The sequence below is a fragment of the Narcine bancroftii genome, chromosome 4, assembly GCF_036971445.1.
Source record: "Narcine bancroftii isolate sNarBan1 chromosome 4, sNarBan1.hap1, whole genome shotgun sequence".
Lineage (NCBI taxonomy): Eukaryota > Metazoa > Chordata > Chondrichthyes > Torpediniformes > Narcinidae > Narcine > Narcine bancroftii.
In genome coordinates, this window is record NC_091472.1 from 56,177,723 (window position 1) to 56,203,511 (window position 25,789).

Here is a 25,789-nt window from a genome sequence, read left to right on the forward strand (position 1 = left end):
GTGAGGACCAGGTGCAAGGGACCACTGTGTCCTGCAGCAGCCCCTTCAAATCACACAGCACGCCAACTTGAAATGCATCACCACTGTTATTTTTGCTGGATCATTCTGAGGGGCTAATGTCAAACTTTCTGTATGCGACCATACAGATGCGAACAGTGAAGGATTATGATAGGCAGGTGATGAAACATCAATGAGGATAAAGCTAAACAGCTAAACAAAAAGACTGAAGTTGAGCAAAACTGAGGCTTTTATTAGCAATAGAATGAAGGCACATCCCACCTCGTCATCTGTCCCAAACTTACCAGTGGCTCAGGGACAGTCATCTTTATTCAGGAGTCTGTGAGAAAGGCTACAGATGCAGTTGGCCAATGGGTAAATATATACATACAGTTTGCTTCAATCAGTATACTCTGACAATGTGTCGTGAGATTCCTAGCACCCGATAGAAGGTGGCTTCCTGCCCTGGTAGTGGCAAGTAGTGAGTCCTCTGGAGAGCAACATTATATAGCGTACAAAGCACCCAATGATAGCATGATTTTCTAAGCAATCAGATCAACATTTGTCCCAAGGGTGTGATCTCTCCTGAGTCACATGTAGAGAACATATCACTTGTCATCAAGTAGCCAACCTGTGCTAATCCCCCATCCCACCATCAGCCAAAGAATGAAGGTACCAAGACTGCTGGGTAAGAATTAGTTAACAGCCTTCTGGTGTGGTATCACATTTGGTTCACATGGATACAGATGTAGAAGACAGGGCAATGTGCTCAGTTTTGCACTATTTACAGCCTTGGAAAAAGATAGTCCCACAACCAACATTACCATTTCAGCTCATCTACGCTTTACTAATTGGCAATATGTCGAATGCATTGAGAGCAAGACTTCAAGTGTTTGATTGGCTGTAAAGAGCTGTGGAATGTCCTGCAAGACTCTTAGATGCAAGTATCCTTTTCATCCCATAACAGAAATCAAGATTAGCAAATTATATCATAATATTTTATTATTAAATGTATCAAAGGCAAACCTCAACTATCAGTGTAGAAAAAAATTAGAGCACTCCATTTAAAACTCTTTAGTACTTATACATACATGCTTAGATTCTTTCATAACATTACTTTTCCTTCCAAAATTCATCTAACACGCTCACAATAACATTCTGAACAACTACAAGTGCTTTAGACCAGAGTGAAAAGCTTCAAGATACAAGAGTCAAACAGTGTCAAAAGTAACAATACCACAAACACGGCTGGCATGCTGGTACATGAACAATAAACAATAAAGGCATGACGCCTGCGTCACTAATTAAAAAAATAATTGTGCAGCCTAATGTCAAGGCAAAAGAGTAAGTGTTTTTTTCCTCCCAGTTGCATGCAGTTTATATGCAGGGCTTTTCCAAGTTCAACAGTTAGTGAAACAGATGAAAGTCCTTCCTTAGCAAGTCAGTAATGTACTAACATTAAGGTACTTCTGTTCTCAGTGTTTCCTGGGAGATATCATCCAGATCTAGGATCAAATTTCTTTAGGGTTTAATTCTGTAGTGTTCCTTCTTTGATCTGTTGGATGAAAAGATTTTTCTCATCTTCTGGAGTTCTCCCATTCTGAGCCCTGACTATACACGTGGGCCTGTGCAGGTTCAGCATGTAAATCAGCTGCTGCTTCTCAGTTTTGAGTTGCTCTATTTGTGCTTTCAGCTCTGTATTCAAAGATTCCAGTTTTTCAGACTCCTAAAGACAAAATTTTCCCATGTTAGGTTCTTCATATTTCAAAAGATCAAAGACACTGTTTAAAATGACACTCAGTGTGTATAGACAGCTACTGTGAAACTATTGCAAGAATTAAAAGGATAGAATTAAAAGGATAGATTCCACAAGATTCATGACCTCAATAGCATACCTGCAAGGACATTATATAAAAAACCCCACATGAAACATAAACAGAATCCCAAGATCAGAATATAGCAATTGTATTTTAACACAAGCTAAACAAAAACAGGCATCTTGAAAATTATTGCTCAATAAGCCCAATCCTCGTTTTCCTGAAATAGTGTTAGGAGACAGAGGAATTTGAAATATTCAAAGCAGGATGACAACTTATTTGGGGCAGATAAGATGGCGTGAGAGGCAAGATGGACTCAAATTACAAACCTGAGATTTCAGAAATGCTGAAGCCAATAGAACTAATTATCTGGAGCACATTTTTCCATATTACCTGCTGGACACATACAACTAATTGGACATCCAAATTACAAAAGGGAGAAATAGGCACTGTTATTACATGTGGTCCCACTACCAATTCACATAGTATGACCACCATGGAATTGTTAGTTTAAAAAGAGATCAGTTGAAGGGTCCATCCCTATTTGTTCTTTCCTCTAGCTGTCCCTTTCCCCTCCCCCCCCCCCTTTCCTTTTCTGTCCCTTTTCCTCCAGCTCTCCACTGATCAATTTTTACATTTCCTCTGTCTTAAACATATTTAAAATTCGGTTAGATAAATTTTTACATGCTAGAGGAATTAGGGGATATGGGGAGAAGGCAGGTAGGTGGAATTAGGTCATAAATTAGATCAGCCATGATCGTATTGAATGGCGGAGCAGGCTCGATGGGCCATTTTTGGCCTACTCCTGTTCCTACTTCCTATGTTCCTATCAATATCCAATTAACACCTTTATCTGTTGTGCTCCTCCCTCTGCCCTTTTTTCTTTCTCTCCAGCCTTTTAATTCAAGGTCTTGCCTGTTTTTAATCTCATACCTTAAAGGGCTCAGGCCAGAAATGTTGGTTATACAGTACATCTTTACCTCCTATGGAGGCGGTGAGTCCTGCTGAATTCCTCTAGCATTTGTGCTTTTACTACAATCACAGCATCTGCAGACTGTTTCAAGAGCATGTTTGAATGTTGCATTTTATTGCCTTGATTGATAAAGGGTGGTGAATGTGCAGGTATGCCAGTGACATAAAAGACTGTGTACTCTGAAGCACAACTCAACCCAAAAATGGCAATTTTAATTCATTACTTAGTCTTGAAACAAAATGGAAAACGTACCTTGTCACGTGGTTGTGCAAAAATTAGCTTGGTTTAAGGAAGAATCTCATTAAAGAGTTATTTAGAAATATATAATGATTGGACTCCCACAAAGACAAGAATTCTGCATGTAAATAGTTAGCTTCATAGATATTTTGATTTAGATTCTTCACCTTGGTTTACATCGAGGCTACTTTTGAGAACGCCAATAACCGAAGTAAGAGTTAACTTCAGTGCCATTTAGCAGCTCCAAGCGACTAAGATAAAGTCCTCAACTGCAGATTCACTCCAAATTATTACTGCATTATCAATTTCTGCCAATTCCAAAATGAAGTTTTCAGTTTCCATAGCTTATCTCAAAGCTTTATCCACAAGTGACCAACTATTTACTTATATTTCCACAAAAGCACCTCACTCAAATTAAACTGAAATTCAATATTGAATAGCCATTACATTACGATGTCACAAGACTGCTGGCAGGGAACAAAGTGAATTTATTTTGAGGAATAATACCCGAATTGTACTGGGGAAAAAAAAAACTTTCAGGCTTCACCCACTCACACGAACATGGCAAACAATTATTCTAAATGAACAAATAGCGCAGTGGCTTTAGAAAATAAGCATGCCTTACAGCACAGTTCTTTCAGATAGAAAATGGCCATTTCATTGACAAGCCCAATTTCACCAAATCAAAGTAACTCAGGATTCATACATCAGGTCAAATTAAATGTACTTGGGTGAATAAACACTTACTTTTTGCAGCGTGTCTGTCCTTTCCTTCTTTTTATTTCGACATTTGGCTGCTGCTATTTTATTTCTTTCCCTTCTTCTTCTTCTCCTCTCATCTTCATGTGGAGTCAACTGCAAGAATTAATATCCAAGTTCATTTTTTAATTTTTTTTTAAATTTTAATTTGTTGCAACATGGATGCAGCACCAAAATATCAAATATCAACCAAGATCATTTGTTATTGGCTGAATGTTTTCCGTATCACTGCTCACTTTATAGTACAACTTCAGTATTTGAAGTTTAATCAACATACCAGTCTTTCCACTGCCTCATTTGAACTTTCACTCTCTAGTACAAATTCCATGGTTGGTGCTCCATTTGATACCCGTTTGCTTTGAATGGCAAATCGCAGCTCTTCCTTGACCAAAGGTGTAATGTTCGTAAACTCATCAAACACAAAAGACATAGAGGGCGAGGTACATGGAACAACTGCCGCTGTTCGGACATCTGATGCAGATCCTTGTCCAATGTGTTGGAGCATGTTCGCCTTGTCTGTTGAAAAGGGGATTGACAACCAAATTAAGTTGGTGAAATTCAGTTAACATTTCAAAATGTTTGCTTCTCATTTCTCTTTGTATACTGCCCACTCCAGTGCCATTTATTAAAGTAGCTGATGGATGTTCAGCTCAATTTCTAGTCATTCCCAACATCAGATGGACAGACAAACTTCTGATTGGTTGGATTGGGGATGGTAGGAAGCAAAGCCACAGGTCTGGAACTGTTCCATAATGCAGCACCTTAAAGGATTAATACAATTTGCAGCAGCCATAATCAATGGGAGTCTTTCACTCTCACCACCACCCCACCCCCCCCCCCCCACCCCCGAGGCCACGGCACATTTAAGTAGAAGCAGAGTTCTCTTTTCACCTCTCAGTAGGAGAGAAGCATGCAAGAATCCAAAACTTCTTGACTGCTTCACAAGGAAATGGGTCCATAAACTTTGAGCAGACTCCCAAGGGGGCCATAGCCAATAAAAGGTTGAGAATGGCTATTTAGACCTTGCATATCTGTGCCTAAAAGGCTGATTATGGCAGGTTCATGGTATCTGTAATCCATTAGCCTTACCAGGGTGCAGTCTGCAGTCTGATATGCCTTTTTTCCCACCCACCAGGCCTCAAGTCACTTCACAGGATCAGGTTACAGACTCCATAGTCAATAGGCCCTTTCATGCAGTTAAAAAGCCCAACTGTAAAGGCACAGATTCTCTGCTCTTATGTCTGGAGATTTATCTCTATGAATGTGCCCTTTCTGGCTGCAAGGCATGGACTACAATCATTCTCGGAGAAGGATCATCGGTAGAGCGCTATGCTCCACCGCCTAGCATGAATGTAATGCCACTGCAAGGGGCTAGCTAATGATGTCGTGACTCATCGCCCCACTGCCTCCACGACCCCCTCAGGGCAGGAGGGGCCAATGGGGACCATCAGGGCAGCTGTGACAGCCCCTCCAGCTTCTCCGTCATTTCACCAGGCCACTCAAAACACTGCAGGCCAATGGCAGTCTTCCCTACCCATAATCCCCATACAGCTGGAACCATTGTGGGAAACAGAGCAGTTGCACCCTCTGCACTTATAGCCAGCCTCCAGGCAGAGACTTGGCATGAAAGGGTCTAATGATAATGTGGAACATTTCTGCAGCAGTATAGCAACGCACCTCAAACTCACCACAACACGCAGTCACATACAGATAGATTAGGAGTTCGCTTGGTAGCTTTTAACAAGCACCTTTAAAGGAGCAGAGTTGGAGGTGCTTTGAGAGAAAATTCCATAGGTTGGAGCCTTGGCACATCCCCCATTGGTGGAATAATTAAATACTGATGAATAACAGACAAAACTGGAAGCATACAGATGCCTAGGTAGATTGTTGACAAAGAGGAAATTATAAAGAAAACAAGGAGCCAGGTCAGAAATTTGAATTAAAAGGATGACTGTTACAACCAGAAAGCATGAATGGGAAGAGTAATTTGAGCACATCCAACAAAATTTTGAATGACAGGTTTCTGGTGGGCAGGACTATATAAACAACCCAGAAATTTATTGAAATGGTCAAATCTTCAAGATTATAATGGCATGCATGCAGCTTTCAGTAGAAAAATAGAACATAGGATCAGATAGCATTACAGAAAAAATACATGGTCTCAATATACACGAGCATCTTGAATCAAAAATGACAAAGTTATAAATTATTTGAATGGTTGCCTGGGAGTAATCAAATGTTTGTGTTCAATGGTCAGAGTTTGTGGTTGGGCCATAGTGAATGGCTTTGATCTTCAAGATATGTTAAAGAATTAGTGACTTTGCCCAGAGGTATTGCAATACAGTAGCAAAGACAATGTGGTTGTAGGGAAATAAAACAATTTGGAGAAGTACCTACACATTTGAAAGGTTACACCAAATGCAAGGTCTTGAGAGGAAAGGAATTGTAAATGGGGTGGCACCTTTAAAGGTCAGAGAGATCAAGGGGTGTGTTTAGGAGATAGGCAACTAATTTAAAATTGTACTGAAGAGAGTAATGTTAATAATTAAGAACATAGCTTGGTAAACAAGTACTGGCTATAAACTCAGTAGGTCACACAAATTTAAAAATCAAAATGGACTTAGATTGGTGAAATCATGCCATCTGATGTGATCTTCTGTGGGGCACAAATTTAAATATCCATTTTAATCATTTTACAAGTTCAGTCATGCTGCTGCCAAGCTCTCTTCATCAGCAGAATAGAGAAAGGAGATCAGTGACAAACCAATCCTCCCCTTGTATCCTCAGATTTACCAGCTTTTCTGACCACCAGAGGCTCAAGGCTCCAATGGAAGGGCCCAATTTAGAAAATGAGCACCCAGCAGGAAACAATGATGTCCATTCTATCTAAATGGGCAGAATCTCCCATTATGTTTTAACTAAGCAAGGAAGGCCCTGAAGTAGAGATTCAGAAATTAGCCCTGTAAAAGTTGTATAGAAATTTAGTGGGAATATGAATACATCTTTAGGAAAATAGTTCTGTGTGTTCAGATATATTCATCCCTCAGCTACTGGCAAAAAGCCCTCTAGAGAATAGTTTAGTAAACTATTTTCTAGTTCTATTATTCAAATTTATCATTCTTTAAATGTGTGCCCAAGTTGAAGGTCATTCACCCTTTCAGTGCTTTTGTTTTTCATAGCACTGGGTGCTGAGGCAATTGATGGTACAACAACTTTCATGACTGGCTGAAATTGGCTTAATCAGCACAGAGCAGAGGCATCAGTTTCTCTGTTTCAGTTATAGTTGGATACTGTAATCTCAAAGATAACATTCAAGCATTGAAACTGGAGCAATAATAGATTAAAAAATTGAAATAGCTTTAAATGTGAGGTGGTCCCAGGGTTTCCCATCCTCTACCAACTTTTCTTACAAGCCTAAGAACTTTTTAATTACATTTTGATTAGAATATTTTGAAATATTCTAATTCACTGGAGTCTACTTCAATTCTGAAGTATTTTCAACCAATGGTTACTGTAACCCTTTAGTCACTAATGACTGTGACAAGACAAGAATTATACTGGAATTGACATCACACAAAGTTGTCAAAGTGCAATTTGAAGAACGATGTCCACTTCCAAGAAACAGGGAGCTGTCAATGAAGGGATGTGATGTCACACTGTGGTTCAGAAAAATAAAGTACAGCCAAGAGATTAGAAGACAGCTGTTCCTTGACAGCTCAGTATGAACCCTTACTGAATGTAGCCCTGTCAACACCCTGCTGATCAATTATTTATTACAGTAACACAACCATGAATGATTTGTGTCAGAACTCAAGGTTCCATCCTGAACAGAGCACTTCCACCAATTCGATGCACTGTAGTAGAGGTATGCAGTATCCCCCTTCCACTGAGCTGGTGTTCCTCATTGAGATTTCAATGGAAAGAAATAGAGAAACAAGGAAAAGTTATCCATTGAGAAACCAATGCACATTTTCCTCACTGTTTGCTTCAAAATAGCAGAACCACCCATTTTTTTTTTGTAAATCACCACAATCAATCAGGAAAAAAGGTCTCCCACAATTTGAGATTTGATTAAATCACTCGTTCATTTCACTGCTTATTATACTACTCAATACAAGTTGCTCGACTTCATTAAGTGGCAGTTATAGCAATAAGAAATGTAAACAAAGAGAAGAGTCTTTGAAATACATCTTCACAGATATGTAGAGGTAAAGAGAACAGGGGGCCATGATAGTTGTGTAGTCCAGAAAAATTATTGAAGGTATACAATAGTAGTTTTCTTTATTACAAGACATACGGGACCTTTTATTGAGCTGTATAAAACTGCAAGGCCTAGCCAGGATGAGCAGCAAGGAATTACTTCACTTAGAGAGGAAACATTTATGGCAATTAGTGGAAATTAAAGAATAGTGAAGATCTGGAACTCACCACCTAGAAGAGTAGAAATGAATACCTAAAATGCCATAGCCTGTAATACAACAGGCCAAGTGTTATCTGGAACATGCTGCCTGAGAGAGGGTAGTTGAAGTTGGTTTGATGAGCACTTGAATTACTTAAGCACAGAAAGGCTACAGACCAAATGTTGGGAGACAGGATTAATGCAAAAGGTGCTTACTGGTCAGTGATGACAAACTGGGCTAAAAAGATTTTTTTTTAATATAAACTCATGCTGTACATGATTCTTAAAAATGGGGAATGGGATTCAATATAATCTTTCTAGCCTGGGAAGATGATGTTCTCCTTCTACACTTAATTTCTAAATTTCTCATCAATCCAGAGACATCTAGAGGAAACGCAGGGTGTCAGAAAGTCACTGTTATCATTTAGCACATAATTTGTCAGGAGTAGACATCAAAAATGCTACAAAATTATTAGAATCACAATGAGCAAGCTGGGACAACAAAAATGCAAGCTATTCTCCAATCAACTTTTGGCTCTGTGCAGCTTACGAACTAATAGGTAGTTAGGATAAAAGAAAAATCACAGGCATCATTTAAATAAAATGGTCATTAATAATCAGCTCATTTCCTTTTGAGGTGGTAAACATTTAAACATTCCATAAACATGGAGACTGGGTGTGAACAAGATGTACCAGAATAATCACTGGCATTGCAGAGGTTGTAACACAGTAATAGGCAGTTCATCTTATCTGGTTCATAATTACATTGAAACAGTTATTGTAGTGAGATTCAATTGGATTTAAATTCCAATTGAAAATCCATCAATTCACTACCCACTATTTGTTTTACTTAGTCAAGCCACAGAAATGCTGGAAGAATTCAGACGATGTCGCAACATCTGTACAAGATCCACAACTGCCATTTTGGACCCGAACCCTTCATCAAGGTACAAGTAAAAAGCAGGAAAGTTCCCAAATTAAATGGCTGGAAAGAGAAATAAAGGGGTTCTATGGTGGGCAGTGGGGTTGCACACCAACAGACAAAAAGGTGACAATCGAAACTGGATAGGAGGACAGGAGAGTAGAGGTGAGAATTGGTCAGGGGAGGGGGTGGAAGGGAGACAAAAAGAGCTAGAGGAAAGGAAAAGGGATAGAATTGGGGATGGGAGGCTAACAGAAACCAGAGAAGTTGATGAAATGCCATTTAATTGGAGGGTGGCCAGACAGAATAGAAGACATTGTTCCTCCAATTTGTGGGCAGTCTCAGCCTGGGTAGTGCTGAGCCAATGGACAGGCATGTCAGCATAAATGGAATGGGGAACTGAAGTGGATTCCCATGATTGTGGCAGGCAAAGCCAGGATGTACAGCAAAGTGATCTTCCAGTCTGAGAGGGAAGATTTATCCGGTGGTGGGTGACAGAAATGGCAAAGGAGGCTATTTTGGATGTGGAGGGGTCGTGGGTGAGGACAAGGGGCAATCAGGTCCTTCTTGTGCAGAGGGGACATGGCAGTTGTGTAGATAATGTAGGATGTGCAGATGAGGGCAGAGTTGGTGGTAATAGAGGGGAAGCCACATTTTTTGAAAAAGGAGGACATCTTGGATGATCTGGCATGGAAGACCTCATCCTAGGAACAGATGTGATTGAGTCAAAGGAATTGCAAGAAAGGAATGGAATCCTTACAGGGTATAGAGGTGTCGTCAAGGTAGCTGTGGGAGTTTGAGAGTTTGTAGAAAACATCGGTCAAGAGTTTATTTCCCCAGATGAAGACAGATCAAGAAATCAGAGGGTGTTGATAGAGATGGACCAAGTGAATTTGAGGTCAGCATGGAAGTTGGCAGCAAAGTGAATGAAGTCGACAAGCTCATCACAGGTGCATGAGGCAGCACCAAAATGGAGGAAGAATTGAGGAGCCTTGCCTATGTAGGCTTGTAGCATGGAATGCTTCATGTAACTAACAAAAAGATAGGCATAGCTGGGGCCTATGCAGGTACCCATGGCTACCCCTTTGATTAGGAAAAACTGGAATGAGTCAAAGGAGAGGTTATTGAGGGCAAGGACAAATTCTGCTAGCTGGAGGAGGGAAGCAGTATGTGGGGCTGGAGGCGTATTGTGATTGGATGTCCATGGCAAAGATGAGGCAGTCAAGTCCAAGCAACTGGAAGTTAAAGTGATGGAGGGCCTGTGAAGTATTGTGGATGTGGATGGGGATTATGGGTCTACTGGAACAATTGGTTTGCGGATCTTGAGTAGGAGGTAGAACTGGGCAGTATGCGGTTGGGAAAAAAATTAGGTTGGAGTTCAGAGATTATGCATGAGAGATTGGTAGTGAAATTAAGAAAGGATGACCAGAGCAGAGATTTTTCACAACAATCTTATGGATTGTTTTTTAATTACTAATCCTAATCTTTTAGAAATTCTTGATTTGTTCATCCAAATTCCTACTGCCAGAGTGGAGTTTCAACTTAAGGCTTTGTTTATGAAGGAAACTGGATAACCAGTGGATTAAAATTATTGACCATTCACTTTCCTGCTGCACAGAAACCTTGATGGTTGGTCACCGGACACATTAAAGCTCCATTTGTTCTCCCTTCCACTTCTGCTTTTCAGGCTTCCTTCAAGCTTAACCACTTCACTGTATAGCTCATTGTAATACTGCCTAACATCCAAAAAAGTAAATTAAAAGCATCTTGGTTATTAATAGGAAAAACATGCAGTAGCCTGGAAGATCTGCTAGTCTGACACAAAAGTCCCAAATGCACCCAATTTCAAATGTTTCCCTATAGGTATAAAACCACAAGTAAATTCCCATCTCTTCTCTCTTTGGCTTGGCTTCGCGGACGAAGATTTATGGAGGGGGTAAAAAGTCCACGTCAGCTGCAGGCTCGTTTGTGGCTGACAAGTCCGATGCGGGACAGGCAGACACGATTGCAGCGGTTGCAGGGGAAAATTGGTTGGTTGGGGTTGGGTGTAGGGTTTTTCCTCCTTTGCCTTTTGTCAGTGAGGTGGGCTCTGCGGTCTTCTTCAAAGGAGGTTGCTGCCTGCCAAACTGTGAGGCGCCAAGATGCACGGTTTGAGGCGTTATCAGCCCACTGGCGGTGGTCAATGTGGCAGGCACCAAGAGATTTCTTTAGGCAGTCCTTGTACCTTTTCTTTGGTGCACCTCTGTCACGGTGGCCAGTGGAGAGCTTGCCATATAACACGATCTTGGGAAGGCGATGGTCCTCCATTCTGGAGACGTGACCCATCCAGCGCAGCTGGATCTTCAGCAGCGTGGACTCGATGCTGTCGACCTCTGCCATCTCGAGTACTTCGACGTTAGGGATGAAAGCGCTCCAATGGATGTTGAGGATGGAGCGGAGACAACGCTGGTGGAAGCGTTCTAGGAGCCGTAGGTGGTGCCGGTAGAGGACCCATGATTCGGAGCCGAACAGGAGTGTGGGTATGACAACGGCTCTGTATACGCTTATCTTTGTGAGGTTTTTCAGTTGGTTGTTTTTCCAGACTCTTTTGTGTAGTCTTCCAAAGGCGCTATTTGCCTTGGCGAGTCTATTGTCTATCTCATTGTCGATCCTTGCATCTGATGAAATGGTGCAGCCGAGATAGGTAAACTGGTTGACCGTTTTGAGTTTTGTGTGCCCGATGGAGATGTGGGGGGGCTGGTAGTCATGGTGGGGAGCTGGCTGATGGAGGACCTCAGTTTTCTTCAGGCTGACTTCCAGGCCAAACATTTTGGCAGTTTCCGCAAAGCAGGACGTCAAGCGCTGAAGAGCTGGCTCTGAATGGGCAACTAAAGCAGCATCGTCTGCAAAGAGTAGTTCCCATCTATTCCCACTGAAAATGGCATGGAGAGGGAAAATTAGTAGGAAGAATAGGTGTGGAATTAGAATGAATGAAGCCAGCCTCCTGGACTTAATTCTAATTGACTAATTGTCACCCACACAATGGATGGGATATTTAGTGGATCTGAATGATGATTTAAGATGTGCATTCCCAGTGTATTATGGCTTACAATAAAAGAATGATGGTGTTATGAGGGCAGGTGGAGCTTCTTGAAGAGCCAAGAAAAAGATGCTAATATCCTCAATAATCCCAACCCAATTACCAAACACGTACATTGGCCATGGATAGAGATTGGAGTTTGTCAGCTTCATGAGTATATATTAGAGTTAAAATGGAGAGTACAAAACTTGAATTCTATATAAATGGCAATTGATATTAGTTTAATGGATAGCTTATTTTTGTTGTTAATTGATTGTATAACAGGAAATAAGAACTGTATATGAAGATTGTTACAGACCAGCCTTGCTCTTCACTTCTACTGGAAAATACAGGCAGCCATAGCCGACGTCGGCAGCCATAGCCGACGTCGGCAGCCATAGCCGACGTCGGCAGCCATAGCCGACGTCGGCAGCCATAGCCGACGTCGGCAGCCATAGCCGACGTCGGCAGCCATAGCCGACGTCGGCAGCCATAGCCGACGTCGGCAGCCATAGCCGACGTCGGCAGCCATAGCCGACGTCGGCAGCCATAGCCGACGTCGGCAGCCATAGCCGACGTCGGCAGCCATAGCCGACGTCGGCAGCCATAGCCGACGTCGGCAGCCATAGCCGACGTCGGCAGCCATAGCCGACGTCGGCAGCCATAGCCGACGTCGGCAGCCATAGCCGACGTCGGCAGCCATAGCCGACGTCGGCAGCCATAGCCGACGTCGGCAGCCATAGCCGACGTCGGCAGCCATAGCCGACGTCGGCAGCCATAGCCGACGTCGGCAGCCATAGCCGACGTCGGCAGCCATAGCCGACGTCGGCAGCCATAGCCGACGTCGGCAGCCATAGCCGACGTCGGCAGCCATAGCCGACGTCGGCAGCCATAGCCGACGTCGGCAGCCATAGCCGACGTCGGCAGCCATAGCCGACGTCGGCAGCCATAGCCGACGTCGGCAGCCATAGCCGACGTCGGCAGCCATAGCCGACGTCGGCAGCCATAACCGACTTCGGCAGCCATAACCGACTTCGGCAGCCATAACCGACTTCGGCAGCCATAACCGACTTCGGCAGCCATAACCGACTTCGGCAGCCATAACCGACTTCGGCAGCCATAACCGACTTCGGCAGCCATAACCGACTTCGGCAGCCATAACCGACTTCGGCAGCCATAACCGACTTCGGCAGCCATAACCGACTTCGGCAGCCATAACCGACTTCGGCAGCCATAACCGACTTCGGCAGCCATAACCGACTTCGGCAGCCATAACCGACTTCGGCAGCCATAACCGACTTCGGCAGCCATAACCGACTTCGGCAGCCATAACCGACTTCGGCAGCCATAACCGACTTCGGCAGCCATAACCGACTTCGGCAGCCATAACCGACTTCGGCAGCCATAACCGACTTCGGCAGCCATAACCGACTTCGGCAGCCATAACCGACTTCGGCAGCCATAACCGACTTCGGCAGCCATAACCGACTTCGGCAGCCATAACCGACTTCGGCAGCCATAACCGACTTCGGCAGCCATAACCGACTTCGGCAGCCATAACCGACTTCAACAAGAAAATACTCCGCATGCTTCATGGCAAACCCATTCAAGTTGGAGGATTTTGTCAAAGCCTCACTGGAAAGAACGCTTACTGCTGGGTACAGGTGGTGCTGGGTTTCATATGAAAGCTTAAATCAAGAGATTCCAAATCAAATGGTTTGATTTTATTCATTAGAAATGAATATACTGTAACAGAGGATAACTAATCTTAATCTGTGGCTTGATCAAATTTGAAATCTGGGAATTTCTGCAATTGACAAACACAATTTTAACATTTCACTGTCACCAAATAAAACAAAAATAGTTTTGCTATTTGCACCCTCCTTATTAGCAAGGTCTTTGTAACCAAGAAAATCCAAACTGCTACTCCTCCAAGAGGCACTTTCCATTACCCTAAAGAAGCCAGGACTATCAATAGGTATAAGTACTTGTAATAATATCATCACTTTGCCACTGACTGAGTTCATCCCAATCAATTTGCTAAATTCCAGCAAAGGCTGGAGAAAGATGGTGTAAACTTCAGATGTCATGCAAATGAAAAGATATATTCATTCCACAATGATTTCCTAGAAAATAGCAATTTACTTGATGAGGTTTTCAAGGATTGCAGAGGGATTTGGGCTGCTTAGAAAAGTGGGCTGAAAAATGGCAGATGGAATTTAATGCTGATAAGTGTGAGGTGCTTCATTTTGGTAAGAAGAATCAGAATAGGACATATGTGGTAAATGGGAGAGCATTGATGAATACAGAAGAGCAGAAAGATTTAGGAGTAATGGTACATCATTCCCTGAAAGTAGAAACTCACGTTAATAGGGTGGTGAAGAAGGCTTTTAGTATGCTGGCCTTTATCAATAATTGCGTGGAATATAGGAGCTGGGAGGTGATGTTGAGATTGTATAAGACGTTGGTGCGGCCTAATTTGGAGTTCTGTGTGCAGTCTGGTCGCCTAATTATAGGAAGGGTACAAACAGAGTGGAGAGAGTGCAGAGAAGGTTTACCAGAATGTTACCTGGGTTTAAGTATCTAGAGTATAGGGAGATATTGGACAGATTAGGTCTTTATTCTTTGGAGCGTAGAAGGTTGAGAGGGGATTTGATAGAAGTATTTAAGATTATGAAAGGGATAGACAGAGTGGATGCGGATAGACTATTTCCGTTAAGAGGAGGAAAGATTAAAACAAGAGGACATGAGTTAAGAATTAAGGGGCAGAGGTTTAGAGGTAACATGAAGGGGAACTTCTTTAGTCAGAGAGTGGTAGACGTGTGGAATGAGCTTCCGGGAGAAATAGTGGCGGCGGAGTCAATTGTATTATTTAAGAAAAGGTTGGACAGGTATATAGATGAGAAGAAGATGGAGGGTTATGGGCATTGTGCAGGGAGGTGGGACTAGAGAGGGGTGTTTGGTTCGGTGCGGACTAGAAGGGCCTAATGGCCTGTTTCCGTGCTGTAAATTGTTATGTTATTATGTTATGAACAATTTGTAATATAGTGATATTTACTTTGTTCATAAGTATTTGTGCAGCAATAGTTAAAGGTCTTGCATCACCAGGCAAGATCCAACATGAGGATTACAAACATTAGGACACACAAAGGTATGTCTGACTAAATGGGGGAGAATGTTAAAAGCCATCCTGTAATACAATTGTTGGCCCCCATTGCATTTGGCATGCAGAATGAGATTAATAGAAAAAAGAACTGGGAGGCATTGACTGCAGCATTCCTTTTTACATAATACAACTTTGATAAGGCTTTTCATAGGATGCAAAACAATTTAAATACTGAACACCATAAACAGAGTTAATAATTGTATTTCAACACTACATGGTTTAAATTTATGTCTTGGACCAAAGCCTTTGACAACTTAACACAGCGCAAAATCTTTCTGATGACAGCTTCTGTCCTGTCTTAAGAAAGCACAGTAAAAACACTGGCAAAGTTTGATCTAAAGTTTCTCCCCCTTTCAATAATAGTTTTCAACTTCATTTGTGTGAGAAAGTTGTTGACTCAACTGGAAAGAATGGACAACTATATAGCTTTTATAGTGGGGATAGCTTGAACCACAAAAACTTGCTGGGTTTTGGCTATTCTCCTGATGGCATTGACTTTACAATCCTCATTATAGTTTAATTTCCCAGGATTCCATCAAACACAATAGCACGTCAGTACAACGGACCTGAAACACAAGAATCTGCAGATGCTGTGATTGTAGACCTGCCCTTATCAGATCCATTGAGCTAGTGAAGTAGTTTGGCCATGAATGGCTAAAACTTTCCAAATCTCCAAAGAATTTTCATAATGAGATTTGTCCACAAATATAAATACAGAAAGCTTATTTTAATGGTCTCCATTGAAAAATCAAGATGCTGATACCAATTTTAAATATCCTCATATTCAGATTGAGCATCAATAGAGCAGAAAGTGTCAGAGAGCCAGGTTTATATATTACCTTTTGTTAGCAGTCTGCCTCTATTTTAATAGAGAGAAATCTGCAGAAAAATGAAATGTTCTTGTACAATTATTTCCAGGTGAAATATTTGGGCAAGTAATTTAGAATAGAGTCAAGTTCTATCTGAGGAATGAGAATCCAAAGATCAAACTTTGAAAAATCAATGGACCACTTCTGCTAGAAGTAGTGCACGGAATTATTTTCTAGTAACATCTAACCCAAATCTTATAAATTACCCACATTAGTGCTCAGAAAAAAAAAGCAGCAAATGCAGCCCTCAGAACACACCGATTGGTATTGACCAGTGCCATCAGCCACAGCAGATCTTTTTAAACCACCACCACAAATGGAAGTAGCATTTGTAGAGTTCCATATCTGTAACAATATTTGCAAACGGCTTGTACTGTTGAGGTTATTTCTCAGTCAGATACATCCACTAACATAGTAGCAATAATCCTGGGTCTGAGACAGCCTTGGATTGCTCCAGTGTCATCTGGAAAGCACCTCCTGCTTCAGAAGAGGCCAGCAGGATTGCAAATCAAAACCCAGTGACGAATTTCTGCAAGAAACCCTATCAAGGTGTCTACAACACATCTGTGATCGATCCACCTGCAAATCATACAATTTCTTCCGAATGTTGAACAGATGGTGCAGTACTGATGAACTTCTATATTGCACCAGTTTTTCATCCCACTTATAAAGTATATTTTCTGGTACCTTCTTCCCTATTTTATCTAGCTCTATCTTGATCCAATCTGGTTTTTCCCTTGATTGATAAAAATCTGAGATATCTTAATTGTGCTGCTCTATAATAATTCTTAAAGTTTGGTAGCTGCAAACCACCTTGTTGGTACCATTCTTTTAATTTATCTAGCACTATCCTCGGTTTCCCCCCTTTCCACAAGAATTTCCTTATTATTTTCTTTAGCTCATTGAAGAATTTCTCTGTTAAGGGAATTGGTAATGATTGAAATAGGTATTGTATCCTTGGGAAGATATTCATTTTAATGCAATTTACCCTTCTTATCAGCATTAGAGGTAAATCTTTCCAATGTTCCAAGTCATCTTGTAATTTCTTCATTAATGGCTGATAATTTAATTTGTATAGATGGCCTAGATTATTATCTAGTCTAATATTCGATTGCTTCTGTTTGCCATTTAAATGGCAATTCTTTTTTTAAATTTTGTGAAATCTGCATTATTCATTGACATTGCTTCACTTTTATTTGTGTTGATCTTGTACGCCGATATTTCTCTATATTCCTTAAATTTATTATGCAATTCTTTTATTGATAATTCTGGTTCTGTTAAGTATACTATGATGTCATCTGCAAATAGACTGATTTTATACTCCTCCTTTAATTTTAAACCCTTTTATTTTATTTTCTGTTCTTATCAGTTCTGCCAATGGTTCTATTGCAAAAGCAAACAGTGAGGGAGATAGTGGACATCCCTGCTTATTTTAAATTGGTTCGATATATAGCCATTTACTGTCACCTTCGCCACTGGACCCTCATATAATGCTTTAATCCAATTAATATATTTCTTTGGTAGTTGAACCTCTGTAATACTTTAAATAATTCAATTCTACCCTGCCAAAGGCTTTCTCTGAATTTAAAGCAACAGCCACTGTTGGCATCTTATTTCCTTGTACTGCATGGATTAAGTTAATGAACTTACAGACATTGTCCGTTGTTCACCTTTTTTTAATAAATCCAGTTTGATCTAGTTTTACTATTTTTGGTACACAGTCGGCCATTCTGTTTGCTAATAGTTTAGCTATTATCTTATAATCTGTGTTAAGTAGAGATATTGGTCAATACGATGCTGGTGTTAGTGGATCTTTCCCCGTCTTTGGTATTACTGTAATTATTGCTGTTTTACATGAATCTGGCACGTTTTGTGTTTCTTCTATTTGGATCATTACTTCCAGGAGAGGAGGAATAAAGGAAAAAAAAACAAGTTACCAAATACCAAAATCATTGACGTAAAATCAACTAATCCCTTTCACAATAGATAACCTTTCCTTTAGAGAATGGGAGAGAAAAGGAATTAAAAGAATGGAAAATTGATTTTTGTGAAATAATTTATCATCATTTGAACAAATATGGTATAATTCATGGTACAATGTTTGCATACCACCAACTGAAAACCTACTTAAAGGACAAGCTGGGAAGCAGACCGAGGTTACTAGAAGGAAGCAGTTTTGAATATGTGATTACAGACACAATGATAATTAAAAGATTTATAACAAACATGTACATCAACCTGGAAGAGAAAGAAAATGATGAAATAAGCTGTAAAACCAAACAAAAATTGGAACAAGATTTAAACACAAAGATAAAGAATGAAATATGGGAAAAGCTATGCTCCGGAACTATGAGAAATATAATAAACGAGGTTACGCATGATACAATATAATTGGTTACACAGGCTATATATCACGCCCCAAAAGTTAAATAAATGGGACCCAACAGTATCAGACTGTTTTCGCTGTAAGAATGAAACAGGAACAATTTGGGCATGTGAGAAAGTGAAAAAGTTTTGGGAAGATCTAAATCAGGTATTAAATAAAATCACAAAAATCAACATACCAAAAAATCCAGAGATCTTTCTTCCAAGTAATACAAGAAGTAAAGAATTAGGCCTCAAACTGGATGAAGCACAAAAAAGATTTATTATGATAGCCTTAGCTGTAGCAAAAAAAATGTATAATGTCAACTTGGAAATCAGAAGAGAGCCTGAGAGTACAGCAATGGTACATGGAAATGAATAAATGTATTCCATTGGAAAAAATAACACAATTAAAAAATAAAGTCACATTATTTGAACAAATCTGGGAACCATACATGGAACACAGAGGGCCTACCACAGACCTCCACCCCCTAAAATGATAGAATGATAAAATGACAAAATGAACTGACCCAGTGTGTAAAAGTAGATGACACAAATTTCTTGTTTATTTTCACTGTGTGATGACATTGTTTAATGGGTTTATTGTATTGTATATGTTGAACGTTTAATAGGTTTGGAGGGGGTGGGAAGGGAGGGGGGGGAAGGGGAGAAAATGATACTGTATATTCAAGAGGAAAATGTTTGTGTGCATTTTGGTTAATACTGTTCATAATGTGAAAAATTTAAAAAAAAATCACAATTTCATCCTGTAGAATTTAATAAGTACATTAAAGATTGAATGGTTTTGGGGATCAGTTTAAAGAAGGTAATAACGATCATAAATGCTGATAATTCCAACTCAAAACCCTTATTGACTCTACACTCCCCAATTACCCCATTTTCTATATCTGGAATGGGCTAGAACAAATAGAAAGTAGGGTGCTTCTTAAGGGGAAAGATTTGTTTGGAATGTGTCCAGACAGATTAATGAGGTGTTCTTCCAATTTGTGGGTAGTCATAAAATGGCAGTTTTTGGCTTGGGACATTGAAATAAGATTACTGATAATGTTTTGGCATTAATAGTTAAGCGAGATCATTATCACTGACTGACAGGATTTTTTTTGATGCCAGTTTTTAAAGTTGCAATAAGCAGAGAATGAGATGGATCAAGCAGATTTCCTGCGTATTTGTTTTTCCTTTGAAGAAATTACACAGGAAAAAAAGCAAGTACACCCAGACAAATCATTGATGCTAACTTCATGGATTTGTTTCACAAGTTTTCTGTTAAATGGTTCTATTAATATTGCAAACAATGTCCTTAAATCTTCATTTTGGTGGCAATCAGGGAGAGGACACAAGAAACAAGTGGCCAATGATGACTAATGATGACTAATGATCTCATAAAATGCAAATAACCTGAAGTAACCTCTGATGAATGATGTGCTTCCCAAAACTAGAATGAACTCCATTTTCCTCAAGTTCAAATTGTTTGTCCCTTCTCCAAGCAGCAAATGCATGTAAACCTGCTCATTCAGCACATCATTTTGGCCTTTAAAATAATTTTTTTTGGGGACATTTGAATGAATTGTTAATTTTCCTGCTAGACTCATTTTCCACAAGTATGATTCTTCAGTTTGTCACTGTTTCCCTATTTAAATAGGACTAATTAGGCCCATTTATACAGATAAAAATAACATTTGCAGGCACTTGAAATATTTACACCTATTCTTATTGCTTTCCAGCCCAGTAGTAAATTGATTGCCATGGAGAATGCATTTTAACGGTGCCAACCTTTTCCCCCCAGCAGTCAGCTCACAATTGACATGCAGCTATGATCATTGCAAAATGTCTAAAATTGCATAGATAGCATTTTAAATAGAGAGGGAACCATGATAACAATTTCTTAAAGCAAGGATGTCCTCATTTGAATGTTTTTGGTTTCTGATTGGCCAGAAGCACAATGTGCATTTTGCACATTAGATAAAGGTTAAATCAAATTTCTAAGTATAGAAAATGATTGGAGTTAGCTCAGCTGTGGGCAATAGACATTAAACACAAAATATTGGTTTTGCCACAATGAATTAAGTGAAAGACAGATTCCCAAGGATAAAAGACAGACTCCACAATGATCAAGAATGATTCTGATTGATAAAGTGTCCCTCCTCTCCAAACAACAATCCCTCTACCTCCCATTTCATTGCCTTCATTTTTTCTATTGAAATATTCCATGCTAATTTTCCTTTTAAATGTCCTGACTTTTTCTTTTGACCATTGTTTTACCCAAATCATTGTTGAATATCATTTTAACGTTGAAAATTTCAAAGCTCAGAAGGCCTGACAGAGCAAACGGCACCTTTCCCAAAAAGGCAAAAATGCACAGCAGGTCAATTTCAGAACTGAGGAACAGTAAAAGGTGGTGTTGATCCTCTGCCATTCAAGAAGTCATAATGACCTTTCACCCAGCTCTTAGTACACATTATTTTCCTTTCACCATCCAATATCCCTGATGCTTTGGACTTTAAAATAAAAATGACCTACTTAAACATTGTCAACTTTATGGTCATGGCACCAAGTAAAATACAATGAAATACAATTAGCATCCAACAAGTGTTTTCTTTTTGGTTATATACAAATAAATATGTGCAAATAAAAAAAGTGCATTCAGCAAGCAAGTGGCTATAAAAGTACTGACAGTACAATGTGAGGGCAGTACCACTCAGTGCTGTGATTTGAGGTTCAGCAGGGTCACAGTCTCAGGTAAAAAAAAAGCTCTTCTTGAGCCTGCTGGTTCGAGAACGACAGCTCCTGTAGTGCCTACCGGATGGAAGAAGAATAAAAATGGAAGAAGAGTAAGGGAGAGATGCATCCTTGATGATGTTCTTCATCAACTACCATTTGAAAAATTCTGTTCTTCATTGAAATATGACATGGGAGGTTATTCAGCCCATTCTGTCCTGTTAGCCAATAGAGCATGTAGGCTAAGCCCACCTTCAATTTCATGGTCCATAGCACCTCAAATGAAGGAAATGGTGGATTATCCAATTTTAATTATGAAATATCAGGATTTTTTAAAAAAATTAAGACCTATCCCTGAACACCCCAACCTGCAGGAGTTTGTTTTCCACATACCCTTTTCAGGGAAAAGCAGGCAAGTGAACAAAGGAAAGCTGCATACAAGACTGCTGACCAATTCAATATATCTTGAATAACAACCACCTTAGATTTATATTACATTTTATGTCAGATTTCCATAGACCCATATTCACAAGTATTCCTGCTTTCATTTTCACCCATTTAAAAACACACACAAATACTCTATCCTTAGAGTGAGGGCAGATTGGAATAAAGTTAATAATGAAGTGCATTTTCAACTTACAAGTTCAACATGAATGTATACAGGATATATTTAGCAGAGACGCAGGAGATTTAATCAAATCAGGAAAGCAAGTCACCATTACTCGTCACCAAAACTGTATTCTTTCACTTAACTTCAGTGTTACTTAATGACTTGGTAAGTTCCCCCCCCCACCCCCACATTGTTACTCCTAAAATGGTAATGACCATGTTTTGTAGAATTTTCTCTTTCAAACACATCAGATAGATATAAATCACAGTTCTGTTAATTGCTTTTAACAAAGACTATTCAAGATGCCCAAAACCTCACTGAGGTGAGCTCCTCCAAAATTAATTGTGAAACCTGCACTACATCAACCAACTGTAGAGGTTTCATTTACAATTGAAACCTAATGGAGATTCAAACAAAACTAAATTCTTTATCTGTACTTTCTTTCTATTCTGGTAATTCATTGCAGTTGACACTATATTTAAATTATATATCAAAATTAAACTTTCTCCAAAGTGTTCTGCAATTGCATGGCAGCATCTGAGCCAAACCAATGCAATCATTGCATTATTATTTAACCCAGTGTTTACTAACCTGTGGTCTGCAGACTGTGGTGATACAATACCTAATATGCAAAACACGATTGTAAATGTGTCAAAACACCCCCCCATCCCCCAGAAAATACACAAAAAAAATCTATTGGAAGTGACAAGCTCAATAGCTCCCCACCCCTTGCCCAGGGAGTGTGTGGATTTGTTATCAGTGGTCCATGGTAAGTAAAGGAATACACAAGGTGGTCTATGAGTGAAAGGGTTGAGAACCACTGATTTAGTCCAACCCAAAAACTGCTGATGTTGGAATCTTGAGAAAACAAAGAATTGCTGGAGGAATTCAGCATTCACAGATAGAAATGATCAGTCAACGTTATGGACCTTTTAAAAAACTATTTATTACCATTTAGTCTATTAAGTTTCAACACAAACTAAACAAGTGAGAAGAAATACTAGGATAAAGAGATTGCCATACACATACAAATCTAGTTTAGGAAGTCTTGGAATACATGCCATTTTCAGTGGGAAGTTAACAAAAATGGATTCTCATGTAACATTTAAAAATTATTAAACATTCTTGATATGTTACTGAAACTTTACAATTTCTACAAGCACCACTTACGATATACACAATAGCAAGTTTCGATGATGCAACATCTAACAGGAATAAAATCCAATTCCAGAAAAAGTCACACACCCTAATTGTGCAGAATTAGGGGAACAAAGAAGCGTTGCAATTGTTGTACACAAAATGTACTGCCTTGTCTTTCTTTTCCAAGACTGGATAGTTGGAGTGATTGACATGATGTCATTCAATTGAGATTGGAAACAGGTAGGTCTAAAGATCAACAATTTGGACAGCCCTGGAGGATGCCATTTGGTTTGGTATGTAGTATATGGGGAGGAAAATGGCTGTAGTACAGAACAACTGATCAGAAACCAAATGTATATTGGAATTTGAACAAACAATGAGATGGTGGAAGAATCCAGCAGGTCATGCATAGGTTGAAATGGTCAGTCAACATTTTGGATTAGGACCCTTAATCATGAATGTGCCAGTTTTCTCAATTTTCCAAATCTGATGATGGTTCAACAATCAATCTCAAAGCACAAATACTGTCAGGTCTGCTGACAGCATTTTGTAAAGCAAATGTCCAGCTGAATTTCATCAGGTGGATTTGACAAATTGTCACAATTAAGAATTATTTTTGATTCAATTTACAGTTGCATTCTGCTAAAAATATAGCCTTATGATTTGACTTCAAGTTATTAGTCTTCACCACAGTGCCAAATAGAAACTAAATGTTCATTTTAAGCATTTCATCACAACGTGTTACTAATTAAAACATTATGCAATTCAATTATTCCATTGATTGTTTTCCACTGCTATTTCACATTAAATTACAATGCCTGAATGCTTATGGCAATATTTACAGACATTAAATACCACAAAGTAATTTACAAACTGAATGGAGTGGCAGGGTATTAAACTACTGTTATTGCTTATAGTATTTTAATTCATTATTGCTGATCTGGTTAGTATCTCGTCTTTACAATGCGACCACGGCATGAACGAGAAAGAAAAGGGACGACCTGAAAATACAGGATACAACACTGTTTAATTTTTAGCATTGGGTCAAAGTTCACCCCAGGGATCAGCGAGGGGACAGAAGAACCTGTGTTTGTGATCAGATGCGACTGGACCACGTCCAGCAAGGATCAGTTCCCCTGCGGTCCTGGTTAGAATATTGTGCAACCTCAAACTAGATTAAAAATGTCGCACAAACACATGACGTTTCTAAATTTTAAACTGGCCTTGCAAAGCGCTTTGTGGTTGAATAATGAAGTCATTGGAACGTCAACCATCATTTGCATTGAATTTGAGACAGGAATGGAAAACGATGTTTCGGTGACGCTAGCGCTGCAGGTGGGTGCAGCCTAACCCGCCCCTGACAATACAGCCGCCTTTTCCAAACATTCAAACCAGACGTACGTTTTACTACAGTTCCTTTCAGGGGAGGAGTGAAGATCTTTCCGGGAGGCAAAGATATTTTCCTGGAGAGAGCTCCTCCTTCCCGAACAGTCAATCAACAGCGAACAGGCTTCCACGCTCAGGAGCGACTGACTGGCTGCATGCAGGCAGTGTGAGCACAGAGGGACATCTCCTCACTGCTTCTGACACCAAAGGGCACGCTCAACTCTGAGCAGAGGCCAAACAATCCAAGTCCAGAAAAAGTCACACACCCCAATTGTGCAGAATTAGGGGAACAAAGAAGCGTTGCAATTGTTGTACACAAAATGTACTGCCTTGTCCTTCTTTTCCAAGACTGGATAGTGGGAGTGATTGACATGATGTCATTCAATTGAGATTGGAAACAGGTCAGGGCTGACACCCTCCGCGTTTCCATCCTGCGTGGAAATGGAGGCACTGCAACGGGTGAACTTTACAACTACAAACTGCAGCGATTGGAAAACTTCGGCCCTTTCTATTTACAGGAAACTCCACTGTATCATCTGACTAGTGACGCCGCTTCTCGGTGCTCTGACTAAGCAGATCGGGACTGTTGGTTAACTTTGTCCGGGGCTGGGCGACCGCTTAAAGCGCGGCGGCTGGAGAGGATTGGCCGGTGTTGCGGTAAACTGTCCGGGCAGAGAGTCGCCGCGACCAGTAAACTCGACAGGCAAAAGAAGGATCGATTCGGTGTGTCCTTCTACGAGACCGGAAGGATCACAACAGCCTTCCTCGGCTTTGACAGCTCTCCGTGGGGCTTCTCCGCCCCTCGAAGTGCGCTGCAGTCACAGAGACGGCAACGTTTCACGGTTCCCGTCTTCAGAATGAGACATGCGTTGAAAGTCTACGGGGGAGCAGGGTCTCTCTCCGGATCCCTCCACCCAGATACATTCAGGCTGGAACTGGCCCGGGAGAGAGAGGCTCAGATCCCCCAGGCTCCATTGGCAGGACGCGAGCGGACTTACCTCTGGCTCCGGGGGGCTGCTGCTTCGCTGTGACAAGCGACGCGCTCTCTCCGCTCTGCCGCCTAACCCGCGCCGCTTCCGAATGAGTTGCGGAACACCGCTCGAGGTTGCATCACTGCCCTTATATAGTGAGTCTGAGCGTTGGTATTTACAAGCCTTGGCAACTGACGTCATTCTATTTATAGAGCGGGGAAGCTTTCCACGTGATGATGCAACAGCCCCAGTCCAAGGGAACTGAGTTCCCCGCACCATAAGAGGATCCTATCAGTTTGATGAAACCCAGGGATGGTCTAGTAATGAGCAAATGTGGCTCCGAACAACGAAGTGACAGTAGACACCAGGCATCTATCTGATGAGG

The 25,789-nt window shown here is 40.6% G+C and overlaps 1 protein-coding gene across 1 annotated transcript; it reads right to left on the minus strand.

Moving 5' to 3' along the window:
* Window positions 1–229: 229 nt before the first annotated feature.
* atf3 (activating transcription factor 3) lies at window positions 230–25,542 on the minus strand. Its single transcript, XM_069931336.1, has 4 exons — window positions 25,432–25,542; window positions 4,061–4,299; window positions 3,772–3,879; window positions 230–1,723 (listed from the first exon to the last, which is right to left on the minus strand). Exons 2-4 carry the CDS (start codon window positions 4,286–4,288, stop codon window positions 1,526–1,528), a joined length of 534 nt encoding a protein of 177 aa, XP_069787437.1. The 5' UTR covers window positions 4,289–4,299; window positions 25,432–25,542; the 3' UTR covers window positions 230–1,525.
* Window positions 25,543–25,789: the final 247 nt, after the last annotated feature.

What these genes read in the sequence shown, in the direction of transcription:
- atf3 (XM_069931336.1), bottom strand. Translation starts at nt 4,288, where the DNA reads ATGCTCCAACACATTGGACAAGGATCTGCATCAGATGTCCGAACAGCG. An exon ending in ATGAGGCAGTGGAAAGACTG is followed by an intron (nt 3,880 to 4,060) that starts GTATGTTGATTA and finishes TAATTCTTGCAG; the next exon opens with TTGACTCCACATGAAGATGA. An exon ending in GGACAGACACGCTGCAAAAA is followed by an intron (nt 1,724 to 3,771) that starts GTAAGTGTTTAT and finishes TTTTGTCTTTAG; the next exon opens with GAGTCTGAAAAACTGGAATC.